This window comes from Marmota flaviventris, chromosome 9 (genome assembly GCF_047511675.1).
Source record: "Marmota flaviventris isolate mMarFla1 chromosome 9, mMarFla1.hap1, whole genome shotgun sequence".
NCBI lineage: Eukaryota > Metazoa > Chordata > Mammalia > Rodentia > Sciuridae > Marmota > Marmota flaviventris.
In genome coordinates, this window is record NC_092506.1 from 39,133,615 (window position 1) to 39,147,755 (window position 14,141).

Below are 14,141 nucleotides of genomic sequence, written 5' to 3' on the forward strand. Positions count from 1 at the left end.
ACATATCTATTAACATGTGTCTACAAAATGTAAAAGAAAAAGAGAATGTGTCAGAAATTTGGCTATTCATTCAAATATTTTGTCGACATGATGCAAAACATATTTAATAACTTCTGTTACCTGTATACATCCTTGACAAAATTGCCTTGGCATTTTTTACATAAAATAATTATTATTAGTTCAAAAGAATAAGGATAGCAATAACCGCAATGACATGAAGAATGTATTCAGGTAGAGAAAATTCCAATCTTGGGTAAAGTGACCCCAGTTTGCCAGTATAGACTGAAATCTTTATAATATGATTGTGATTTGAATTTTCAGAATACTGAAGACCCACAACAGTTAATTATCCTCCAGTTGATTTCAACAACTAGATCATAAAACAACTAGTATCAGATATGCAAATGAATAAAAATAATTAAAAGTTATGTTGCATTTTAGTTCAAAACAGGACAATTTATACTGGGCAATTTGGTGATGACATTGAAATACTTATGATTAGAAATCCTCTTCCAGTATAGGTTATTGCTCAAGGATCATAATCAGCTTGGAAACTTTCAGACTACGTGGAGATTACTTTATAAAGTTACATAAAATCGTGAAAAAAATGCATGCTTTAGAAATTTAGTATTTCCATCAAGCTTGTTGTCTAAAAAGAGTATGAATACAAGAGCAAATGGATGTTTTTAACATCCATTACAGTATTTTCTCTTCTCTTGCCGCCATCCCTTCAAAGCTGGTTAATTGTTTCTCTGGAGCCTTTTTCACTTCACATTCAGAACACAGAGGCATTTGCAATTTCTGTCAAATAACATAGAAACACAATTAGAAGAATCAAAATAAAACCATTTTCAGGTAAAAATATAAAATCCTAAAGGATGGTAATGAAAATCCATATCTAAATCAACACCTTTTGGAAAACTAATCACAGACACAAATCAAATGTGTCAAATTGCTAATACTTTTACTTTCATGGAAGTTAGCATTTTGTACATAAATAGCCAGACTTCCAATAACTGCTTTCAGAAAATTTTGATTGTACCATTCACGTCTGACCAATCTAACCCTAATAAAACTTAAGATTGCTATAATGGAATATTTTTGGTTACTTATAAAGCAATACAGAAGAGAATTCAGAATGAAGCCTTTGAGTTGTGTTGATGGTGTTTTTTTTTTTCTTTTTGGCAGGGGGAGGTGGGATAGGTACCCCTTTCCACCTTGCTTTCCCAAATCTTCTTTATTCTTTTTCATCCCATAGGAAGTTTATTTTGCATGTATTTTGCACTCTGTTCACACACACACACACACGTATATATACATATGTACATTTTGTATGTACATATACATATTTTTGGTTGTGGCATGGGTGAAGTTGAGGGAGAGCTCCTTCACCGTGAATCTTATGAGAATCTTTAGTGGAAAGCACGGCCCCACACAGGTCCAATGGCCCTTGTTGAAGGAACTCTCTAGTACTAGTCAGTACCACCCTGTCTCCAGCTAAAGCAAACACACTGATTGCAATGGATCCAAGAAGTACTTCCCAACATAATCAAAATAAAACAGACCAAGAAAGCACATACCTGTGGGACAGGCTCTGAATCTGCAGTTGCATTTCTTGGGGGACTGTCCTTGTGTTTTGTTAAACAGGTTCTGCCCTCCTATAAAAGTGGCAAATAAAAATAGGTCAATTTAGTTAAATTAAACAAAGAAAAGTAGGAGCCAAACTCTTTTGAAAAATTCCCTTAAGTTCCCATCACTTTGATGAACACTGAAAGGGAAGCTAGGGACAAAATCAGTACAACGTGAGTGGGACTTTCAATGACAGATCAAGTTTTCATGGTCAGTTTTGAGATCTCAGCAGTGCTTATGGAAATCAGCTGCTACAAAGAAGTTCAATTCTAATAGAAATTTTGTTTCCTTTTTTTTTGAAAGTTAAAAATAAGGGAAGAATTATAGAACTACTATATTTGTGATGCGTGTGGACTCAAAAATTTAAAAATGTCAATAACCACTGTTCTGTAGGAATAACAATATTGCAAGCCAGGAAGCAAGTTAAATGATACTATCATCAATAAGTCTCTCAAAAAGTCTTCAGTATCATGACAAAATATATTATTTTTATAACTTAAATTTTATTAACCAATGAACTTCATTTTACTATTATTATCATCAATTATGTTGGCAATCAAAAATATTCCATTTCAGCTTCATTTTTGGTGCCACCTACTCAAACTCAGATTTTCTTTTCACCATCACTATTAAGTACACACAAACACAAAACTTTTTGTCAGATCAATATTTTCTTTGCCTAATTTCCCAGTAGTACTTTCAGTAAGTATCATTTTCTTTAATTCTTATTGCTATAACCTAAAATAGAATTCCAACTCATAGAAAGAGACAAAAAGTGCTATTTGTATGAGAGATTTTATGATTAAGCACAACAAGGTTGTGTTTAAACCCATTGACTAAGAAGTACATGATTTCCCAATGCTCAAATTCTTAAATTTACTATTACTACTTTTGTGGCCTTGGACAAAGTATTCCCTTTTTCTCAATATTTCAGTATTCAATATATATTTCATTATTTATTTTTTTCCATTGAGGAACTGTTTGCTCCTAAGTATTCACAGGAATTAAATTTAAAAATTTAGGGCATTTATCTCAGTGCACCTAAACCTACTAAGATTTCAGTACATTGTCTATAACATTAATGATGAAAATTATTAACATAAGGAGGCAACTAATGTCCAGAAGCTCTCTTTGTTCATCCTTTAATAAGGATGTACTAAATCATAACAGTGTTCTGGGTAGAATAGCAAGCAACATATACACACATACACACACACATTACATGACACAAACACCAATACTGCAAAAATATTTGTCTCCCTCAAGCATCTTTGCCATATTATGTGGCAAATATCTTGGTCTTAGGTATTTTAGAAATAATTCAGCAACTGAATTATGGGATTTGGGGGAGTTAAAACATTTCTTTACTATGCCTGTTACTTTCATACAGAGGAAGACATTGATTTAGAGTCTAAGCAGGGCAGTGGTTATGATTATGATTTTAAATGCTAACACAAATATATCTTCCAACACTTGATTATAATGAAATATCTTCAAAAGAACTATATGGAAAATCGTCAAAAGTTTGAATAGTTAAGATGAACACACTATTCATATTTCTTGAGAAAGTCCACATGGATAATGAAGTGAAGAAAGGTAACAAAGTTAATCATACAGGAGATTTAAATTAAACTACTAATTATAAAATGGTATCTATATGGTAGAGAATTTTATGCACATCACCTATGTAAATGTCAACAAGATTCTGTTTTAAAGATGAATGGTACTTTAGACTTTATGAGGAAGTAATAATTATAGAATATGCTCATTTTCTCTTGAAGATATTGACAAAATTGGGAGAGAAACAATATAAGAGAGGATTTAGTATGTATATCGAAAATATATTTTCTGGTAAAAAGAATATGTACTTTTTAGCTGGGCGTGGTTGTTCACACCTGCGATTCCAGAGCCAGGAAGACCTCAAGTTTCAAAACCAGCCTCAGCAAGGACCTAAGCAACTTAGCAAGACCCTGTCTCAAAATTAAATAAATAAAAATAAAAAAATAATGAATAAAAGGACTGGGGATATGGCTCCACTGAATTGTATACCCAGTACCCAAAAAAGAAAAAAAAAGAGAGAGAGAGAGAGAGAGAGAGAGAGAGAGAGAGAGAGAGAGAGAGAAAAAAGATATGCATTTTGTAAACAGGGTTGGGGGGCATCAGAGGTACAATCAGTCAAGACTTCATAATCTTTAAAATACACAAAATCACAGAAATAATGTATGTATCATTGTGAGATATTTGAGGATAAATTGAGATCAAGTATATCAAGTTCCTAAGCAGTGAGAGGAGCAGGCTTTGCATTCAGAAAACTTAATAATGAGTTCACTCATTCACTTGTTCACTATTGGACATGGGGGCTGTAACTCAACTGCTTTTGGCCCAGGGATCATGTTCCCTATTTATTCATAGGGGAAAAAAATAGAAATTATGGGTTGTTCACAGATTTTAAATGAAGAAGGAATTGGGAATAAAATATCTGACACATTTTAAATATATAATAAATCAATCATATCTATAGTTAATATAGCAGACTACTTGATATTATATATTTAATAAAAGGCAATTGTAGTGATTTATGATATTGAACACTGATATGTAGAATTATGCTAACATTAATAAATAATCATTAAAATGGTAAAATATTTTGTTTCTAAATGAAGAAATAAAAACCATACATGTTCTATCAGCAGTATATATGAAAATAGAGTTCTCTGTCTACTAACAATCCTTCTGTCTGTATATCTCTTTTATAATGATAGTATGGAAATAAATTAATATAGTTTGGAATTAATTTAATAAAATTAACACATTATTTTAAATATTTTCATGGTATGGCATATTTTCATTTTGGATATTTTGTCTTCAGAGGAAATAATTTGTTATTGAAAGAAAATGAAAATAAAAGAACTTTGCACACAAAAGTAATCATTATGGGATTGTATATAATATAAAAGAAAGAATACAAAATGATGATTGTATAAAATAGTGGTTGTATATAAGTAGGAGAATTGAATAATGGTGAAAAAAATGGATAAATAATTTATAGCTGTGAAGAGAATGTTCTTTAAAGATACTTACATAAAATATATTTAATCTGAAAACACATGATAGAAAATTATACAGACAATATCACAATAATGCAAAGCTAGTACACTGAAAATAGATTTTCATAACATTGTAAATGTCTAAGCAAACGAAAAAGTTAGGGATGGCAAAACATAAAACTTCACTGTTGTACTTTGACATTTGTATCATTTTCAAAATAATATGCAATTATTTTTTTTCTCTGCCTCTCTGATCCTACATGTAACTATCTATTTCTATGTGTATCTCAATCTATCTCTCCATCCTTCCTTTGATTTCCTCCCCACTTGCCTTTTATTCAGATCTTTTCCTATTTTCTATCTTCTCTTTCTTTCTTTCATTCTCCCCCCCCATTCTTATGGATATAACTCATGTGTCTCTTTATATTAAGTATTACTATCTATGCAAGGATTATCTGTTTTCACTTGGCCAATAGGTCAATGCACAGTTTTGTGAAAATGTAAAGTGTAAGTTAGAAAAGTGCCTCTCTAAGCTCAACCTTCTTTATCAATTTGAACCTCATTTATTTTCTCGTGCAGAAAAAAAAATTCAGATGTAATTTTCCCTCACGCATGTATAATTAAACAATATTATTTCACTTGGGGAAGAACAGACAGAGATGTAATGGGGTATAGTGAATGATGGATTGGTTATAAAAAATAACTATTTTTGTCTTAAAAGAAACAAAGTTTTGTTAATTATTTGGGGAATTTTATAAAATGGTACAATTAAATGCTAGCACAGGCCTTCAAAACACTTTCATGATCTCAATTAGGTAAAAATTCAGCCTGATTAGTAAAGTACCCAGGTCTTGAAATTAAAGTAATAAAATATGCAGACTGATCAGGAAAGCATGTACAACTTCAGCTGCTTCAATATTCAGCTCACCTACTCAATTATGTAGGAGACCTAGGGAGGAGTACAGTTGCATTTATAAATTATGGACTGGGAAAAAATGAAATGGGCCTAGCCATGAACACATCTTTATTAAAGTGATTAAAAATACTCTCTCTCACACACACACACATTTTCAGCAACAACATGAAAAAAAATTAGTTTTCTTCTGATATTTGTCAATGAACTAACATCTGAAAAATGTTGGCTTATGACCACAAAGCAATTTAGGTAACAAAAAAACTATGTGGATGATACAAGTCCTGCTAATTACTTACTTATATGCATAAGAAAAACCAGGTGATCACAATGTTTGGTGGAGGGGTCTATAATACTGTGGTATTCCTGATAATTATCAGAATTCTCATTGTGATGGGGAGAGAATAGGCTCTGAAGTCACACATGAATGAATTTGAGTCCCATCCTGGTCTTCTACTATTTGGGATAATGTGGACATGCTGATGAACACTGAGGTTTCTAGTCATTAGCATTATTAAGTTTAAATTTTGATATTAGAGAAGATAAATCAATCAAAATGCAGACTACTATATTTCAGAAAGGGCAGTATTTTAATATGAAGAACATTTAAAAGAATTGATATCAAAAGAAATTATATTTAAAGAGGGGGGTTAATGGAAAGTCCATTAATATGTAGTTATTTGGATCTTTGTTTCATTTAAATTTGTCTATAATTGTCACATTGAAAATTTCACAGGACAGGACAGTACTTGATGGTGGAATGTTGATTGAAAATAGCAATTTAATCTCATTTATACTCTCACTTGTGAAATGAAGCTAATGCTGTATATATTGCCAAAGTGTTGACATCACAATGGTGTGAGATAATAGAAGTAACATGGCAATGTGAACAAAGTTAGGAGGTAGCTGTTTCCACCTTAGAATTCTGGTATTTGTACACACTTCAAAATATATATGTTGAAATTCTAAACCAAAAGGGGGTAGAATTAGGAGAGCAGAGATATTGGGGCGGGGCGGGGCGGGGCCGTGATTAGGTCATCAGAATACCCGCCTCAAATGTGGGATTTTTTTCTCTTGTAAAAATGTTTCCAGAGAGATCCCTCACTGCTTCTGTCCTGAGGTTTCAGTGAGATAGCGGCAATTACAAGGAAATGGTCCCTCACCGGAACATGAAATCCACCAGCACTTTGATGTAGGAATTTCCATCCTCCAAACCTGTGAGAAATAAGTTTCTACTCTTTAAAAGCCACTCTGTTGATGGTATTTTGTTATAGCAGCCCCAATGGATTAAGACAATTTTTTTTCTTTGTTTTGGTCCTGGGGAATGAACCTGAGGTACTCAACCAGCAAGTCATCTAGTTGTACATGATATAGAATTACGCTGGTCATGTAATCATATATGCACATAGGTTAATAATGTCCAATTCATTCTACTATCTTTCCTACCCACATACCCCTTCCCCTCCCTTCACTCTCCTCTGTCTAATGCAAAGTACCTTTATTCTTCCCAGATCATTTTATTTTTCATTTTGAGACAGGGTCTCACTCTGTTTCTTAGGGATGCCTAAATTGCTGAGGCTGGCTTTGAACTTGTGATTCCCCTTCCTCAGCCTGCCTAGATGCTGGGATTAAATAATTGCATCACTGTGCCTGGCCCAGACATTTTTTTTTTTTTTTACCCCCAATAGCTGTGTAAACTTATTTCAATTTACTGAAGTTGTAAATTCCTTAATTGTGAGGTCAACAAAATAACAACGACTTCAACAGGTTATTAGAAGAATTGGATTCAATAAAAAATATATATAATAATTCCTAATGGAATATTCTGCACTTCTCAAGTGCTCAATTTAATTTAATTTACATTTTTCCTCTTCTTTTAGCAGCTTTACTTCAATCAAAATTCCTGTTCTTAATAAATACTTAAGTTCTATGGGATTCAGTCACTTTAATTTTACTATTCTGATATCAATATACTGATTAGTTGTTATAGAATCTTGACATTGTCAAAAGATTTAACATCTCTTTTTTCCTTCTAGGTCTGTGGTTCTTGTTCTCTCCTTTTCTGTTTATGATTAATAAGGAAAGATAAAAATATTATTAATCATCCTTAACTTTAAAGGATTCTTTCTTTTTTTATTATCTTTTTTTTTTCCTCTTCAGCAAAATGATTAGATCAGTCCATATTATCTACTTAGGCACTAAAACACTTGCGAAGAGATACATTGTAAGTCATGCATATATTTGAGTTCTATGCAAACTCTCCATTGGAAAATTATTTATGAAAATAAAGTTACATATTCAGAATAACCTTTTCAAAAGATCACAATAATTGAATCAACTATCAACAGAATGCTTATAGTAGAGAAGAGACACTTGATCTTCATGTACTTTTAATTTTATTCCTAGTCTCAGAAATAACAAATAAATCTTTAAGAATTAAAGCAAAAGGAATCATTTATAGAGACTCATAGTCAAGTATTTTAGTTTGTACCTCAGGCCCTGACAATTGTTCTAATTTTGTTATTAGTATTAAACACTTAGTTGTACTGCACAGGAGAGATTAATTACTTTTCTTATGAACTTTCTCTAAAACATTAAGTAACTCAGAATAATTAATGCAAATATAACAGCTGGGTAACCTGAAGTTACACCAACAAAAAATCTATGACAGATATAAAAGTGATTCATTCTCCATATTTAATTGAGATGGGACAAACTAGAGGCTAATAACTACTATGTTCAGACCATTACAAATGAAACCAAAATGCAATTAAATGTGTTACTCAGAAACATAAATGAATTTTGGCTAAATTTTTCTTTGGTGCCACCTTTGTACACAAAATTGATTTGTCGTATTTATTGCAGAACTATATGTATGAACACATACTTTCTTCAGTACTAGGGATTGAAACCAGGGACACTTGCCACTGAGCCAAATCCCCAATCCTTTCATCCCTCCCTTCCTGCCCCCTTCTCTCTCTCTTTCTTTCATTTTGAGACAGGATCTCCATAAGTTGCCCAGGCTGATATCAAACTTGCAATCTCTTGCCTCAGCTTCCCCAGTTGATGGTATTACAGAGATGTGGCACTGTGTCCAGCATAACACAGTATTTTAGAAAACAAAGAATTAAAAAATTCAAAACAAATATGCTGAAAACAGGTGAGAATTCTCTATTCAGCTGCTAGAGAGGACAGCAGTAGTTTTAGGCTGTAAGGAAGGCATGGTCTAATATCCATGTCCCTAAAGCAGCTGCCTCCAGGCATATAATATTCCTTCTCTAACCCTTAATTTACAATACAAAGGTTACTATATTCTCATTCTTTAATTCAAACTGAGAACCTTATACAGATGACTAAAATGCAAGGTGAACTGAAATGAAGGACAAATGCATTTATCATCCAAATATTATGGGAATCCAGATGAGGAAGCAGGAGATAGGCAAGGTCAGAACATAATTAGTTAGATTAAGTATTGTTATTCCACAGTGTTGTTTAGCCAGTGTTTTTACAATAAATATCAGCATGCTGTTTGCAATATTTTACTTAACAAATGGATATTGTAACCAGTATTAAAGCTTTTATGCTGCTTCTAGAAAGAATTTACAACTGAGTTTTTTTTTTCTGCTTGTTTAAATTAAGTTGCTTATAGGAGGATAAACATGAAGATTTATATCCAATGGGAAAAGCATACATTGAAGACCTTTGGAAACTATTTACCATTTTTGCATTACCCATAGGCATGCCTGCTCCTTCTTGAAATACCACAGTACCATAATAAAGAATGCTTCCTAGTAAATCAACCTCTTCATATGGTATAAGGCCCAGAATGTCAATGTTGTATTGTCTCTTACCCCAATTATAACAGCACATAGTTTTGCTAAAATGTTCAGTTTAACCACATACAGGCTAACAACTCATCAAATGTCACACAATCAGTGTGGCCTAAATCAGGAAACAAGAATATCTTAAATCTCTGCCAAAATTGTTTTACCATGAAAGAATTGGCATCATTTGCCGCAATGCAGCTCTAGGGTTTATTTTCCTCACATTTTCTTCTCTCCTTTCCCTAGACAATGCTGTACTGTTTAATAGACTCCCTTTGCTCAGAGATTCCAAAGCAGGCATAATGGCATGAAGCTGAGCAAGCTCTCCCAGTACTAAACATAAGCCATTGTTGTTTTGCATTTTCTTAGCACATTAAGAAAAAATTAAATGCTTGCTATTTATAGGAATCACAAACATTGCAAAATGCACTCACATTGAGCCTTAACTCTGAATCCCTAGTGAAAATTAAAATAAAATGCTCATTGTCTCTAAATCTCAATAAGCTAATAAACAATATGAAGAACATTTGCAAGCTGCAGGAAAATGGGATAGAGTAGGTACATCTTTAGCTTTCTCAATGTGATCCAATATTACCATTTAAGCAAAACAGGTTTTAAAATAATTTAAATATACCCCAGACTGATGGTTCAATGTAGTGTTAAGCTTTAGCGAGCAATTTTAACTTTTATTTTTCTACTAAAAAAAGAATTAAGGAATCCAGAAGACATTTTCCTAAGTCACCCTAGTTGGCTTGCAGAGAGCATAGGCAAGAAGTGGAACAAACCCTCAAAGGTATCTGTGAAAAATACAAAGTACAGTGATCCATTTTCAGAATATAGGATTTAGCCTTAAATGTAACATGGGGAATGTAGGAAAAGCAGCTGGAGTGTAAATATAGCAGAATGGTAAGTTACAAGCAGTTAACTCACACAATAGCACCATATTCTATGGATGTGGCAGATCCAAAGTCCGTTCACCTAAACAGCCCCTTGACAAACACAAAGGGGAGGAAAAGGTTTGGCCTAACCAAGAAAGAAATCTCCCTGTTAAGAAATAGTAACTTAGGTAAATTAAAGTAAAAATTTTATATGTGTCAAAATGCATTCATATCAAGAAGACATTCCTGACACATGAAAACAAGGGGAAGTGAAAACAACTAAGGTACATTTCTTTAAATAACCCAGTAGGAGACAGTAAAAACCTGACAACATTCAGGAAGACTGTAAAGACTACAATACTCAACCAATGAGGAACCTTGAACACTAGGGGATACAAAGCTGATTAAATGCATCAAGACCATCGCTTTCCCGGTATCTTTTCTCTCTTAGTCCCTTCTCTGTGTTTGGACAGGTGAGCATGCTTCTCACAGTATCCAAGATTAAGCATTATCTCTAATTTTAAGTTTGGATCTTTTGCCATAGAATATTGTGAGACTTTATATATTAAAATTGCAACTTTTTCTTAGAAGAAATTAATATGAACATCTATGTTCTCGAATATAAAATATTTAACATATTATATAAAATTAGAACAAAACTGCAAGAACTCAACATCAGAGTTTTACAGAGTGTTTAGCATGAAACATTGACAGAAGAAAAATACACTGGAAAATCTACTGAAGAATAATAGGTGGAAGTAGAACCTGATTATAAGCAAGTTAACTGAACAACCTGGTGATTCTTAGCCATCTTTTGAAAACCATTGGTCTACATTATGTTGATAATGAATCTGATTAACAAATTCACTTAGACCAGAGTGGCAAGTTAGGAAATAGCAAATTAGCATTCAAATCTATGTCTCTCCTATGCTCTTCAATCTCAGGTATAATCAATTAAATTCAAAATGCAAGGACTCAGTACCAGCTCTCAGTGAGGTGGCTCAGGATCACAGAATGTTGGAATGGAAAGGGATACTAACATGATTGCTTTTTTTCTCCATCCTAATGTTTCATTTGTTTGACCCTGTTTCATGATGGTTCTTTTTCATTAATCTAACATATGGTAGTGCCTCCTACAATTGTTTATTCTATTTCTGGCACTTATTCATTAAGAGTTTATTTTAATCCATTCATCTGTTGATAGACAGTAACTTGGCTAGTGTGAATTGTATAGCTATAATCATGTGTATGCATGTATTGCTACAGTATGCTGACTTTAGTACAAATACCTAAGAGTAGTAAAGCTGGACCATATGAGTGTTCCATATATAATCATTTCTTAGGAAACTTCATACTGATTTACACAATGATTGATTTAAATATTATTTTTTCTTTAGATGTTTTTAACAGCTGTATATAGTATTGCTCTCTAATTTAGCATTTAATGAAGCTATTCCATATTTTAAATTATAGTTTTTAAAGTTTTCTTCTGCAAATTTTCAAGTTCGTTCAGTGAATAAGTTAATTGAAATATTTAGTTAAAAAGCTATACATCCCTGCTGAAAAATATTTTTAAAAAGATCTAAGTAAATGCAGAGACATCACATGTTTATGGATTGGAAGAATCAACATATTGTTAAGATGACATTTCTTCAGAAATTATTGCAGTCCCTATGGAAATTAAACTCTGATTCATTTAATTGACACCTGATCCTATCATTTACATGGGAATGCAACAGACTCAGAATAGCTAATATCATCTTGAAGAGGAAGAGCAAAGTCCAAGTACTCTAAATTCCCAGATTCAAAATTTCCTGTAAAGCTACAATGATCAAGAGAGTGTGGTACTGGCAAAAGGATAGACAAAAATTCAGGAAACAAAATTGAAAGCTTAAAAATACGCATTTGTCGCCAATTGTAGAAAAAAGTGCTGGAACAGTTCAATAAAGAAAGGATATTCTTTACAACTAATTTGTAAAGTTTAGGACAACTGAATACCAAAAGACAAATAATGAAAGTAGAAACTTACCACATCCTCAAAAAAAAAAAAAAAAAAATCATTCGGGATAGATCACAAACTTTAATGAAGGAATAAAGTTATAAGAAATCATACAAAAGAAAACTTTCTGTTCTTGGAGAAAATATTTCATTTTTCTTTTTGATAAATTCTCATCAGAATCTACTTTTCAACATAGTCTGACATCAACAAATGGTGATAAAGATGTGGAGAAACTGGAACTCTTGCACATTTTTAACAGGAATGTGAAAGGTGCAGCCACATTGGATAAAGTTTGTTTAAAAGGTAAGCATGACTTTACAATAAAACCCAGTTATTCCCCTTATAGGCATTTACCCCATGGAAATTGAAACATATGACCCCACAGAGATATTTATGTGAATTTTCATAACATTATTATTCAGAATAACCACAAAGTTAAACAATCCAAAAGGTACCAAATAGTAAATGGATTAAAAACAAAAAGAGAAATATAATCATATGATAAAATCCTGTTCAACAATAAAAAAGATTTAACTATTGATACATTCTACAGCATGTCTGAACTAAAACTCATTATACTAGGTGTACGAAGTCAGATGAAAAAGATTACATTTCATGTATGATCGATTCACATAAAATTTATGGAAAAGAGGAAATGTATGCTTATGGAGACTAAGTTTGTGGTTGAATAAGACTGTAAAAAAAAAGGCAGTAGAATCTTAGGAAGATGGAAATGTTTCAACACTAGATTGTGGTAGTGGCTGGACAATGGAGTAAATGCAAAGAGTCACTAAAATATTCACTTAAAATGGGTTGAAAGTGTGGTGTTCAAATTTCATCTCAATAAAGTTGTTTACATAAAACTATCAAGTTTTTCACAAATAATTTATTCCATTTTCCCCTTTCATTCATTCAAAGCATTGAGAGAGCATCGCTCTCTTCTGTGCAGATGTACAAATGTTAACTTAAAATATCTGTATCTCCCTCTTTGTTATATTATCTGAGAGGAGTGATGAAACTGTTCAGTCAATCAAACTTTGAGGGTTCATATTAACCTTTATCAATATCTTCTACTCAATCTGAGTTTAATGGATCTTTATTTTTGCTCCTCCCTTTTTTTTGTTTTCAATCTTTTCTGTTATTACCTTCATTAAGTACTTATTTTAACTTACTTGTATTATTTTTAAAATTTCTGAATTAAAATTAAAATTCTTTGAAAAAACTTTTTTAAAAAGTTTTTAAAATAAAAGTGGTAACCATTATTTTGTCAATTAAGGTTATTAAGATTAAAATGAAGATACACTATCACCTACTTTATTTTCTTGTATAAAACTGAGAAGCACTGATTCAATTTCTGATTGAAGAAAAGTCATAAGAAGGCATATGCCAATATTTTATAATATATACAAGATTTACAGAATATAAATGAGGAAAATGAGCCAAGAATGTATTTTGTGCCTTTTTATTTTTCTTAAATGAAGGAATGTTCTGCTTTCTTGGTCATTTGAAACGTGCAATGAAGCAATCCAAAGGTCAAACTTAAATTTCTCTCTTTGTATAGTGTCAGGTTGGTTGACGATATTTTTATATTGACATATTGAAGTTGAAATGATATATTTCACAATCCTTAACAAAATTCAGAATATTCTAGGTGAATTCCAACAAGTTCAGGGACAATAGCTTTAACCAATCCAAATACTCCCACTTTTCTTTCTGTAAATTGTAAGAAGTCAATAGATTTTAATTCAACATTGGGGAATCATAAAAATAAACTATAGGGCTCTCAATGCTTTAGATTAATCATAACCTAGACTCTGTAGTTTAGAGTGGTCACTGTCCACCAGCTTTCTC

The 14,141-nt window shown here is 32.2% G+C and overlaps 1 protein-coding gene across 1 annotated transcript in view; it reads right to left on the reverse strand.

The window, feature by feature from the left end:
* Positions 1-696: 696 nt before the first annotated feature.
* Luzp2 (leucine zipper protein 2) overlaps positions 697-14,141 on the reverse strand; it is a 286,032-nt gene continuing 272,587 nt past the window's right edge. The window contains exons 9-10 of the mRNA XM_027936693.2: positions 1,581-1,658; positions 697-801 (exon numbers count right to left, since the gene is read on the reverse strand). Of these exons, the coding sequence (XP_027792494.2) occupies positions 697-801; positions 1,581-1,658 (183 nt within the window). The remainder of the gene's footprint in view (positions 802-1,580; positions 1,659-14,141) is intronic.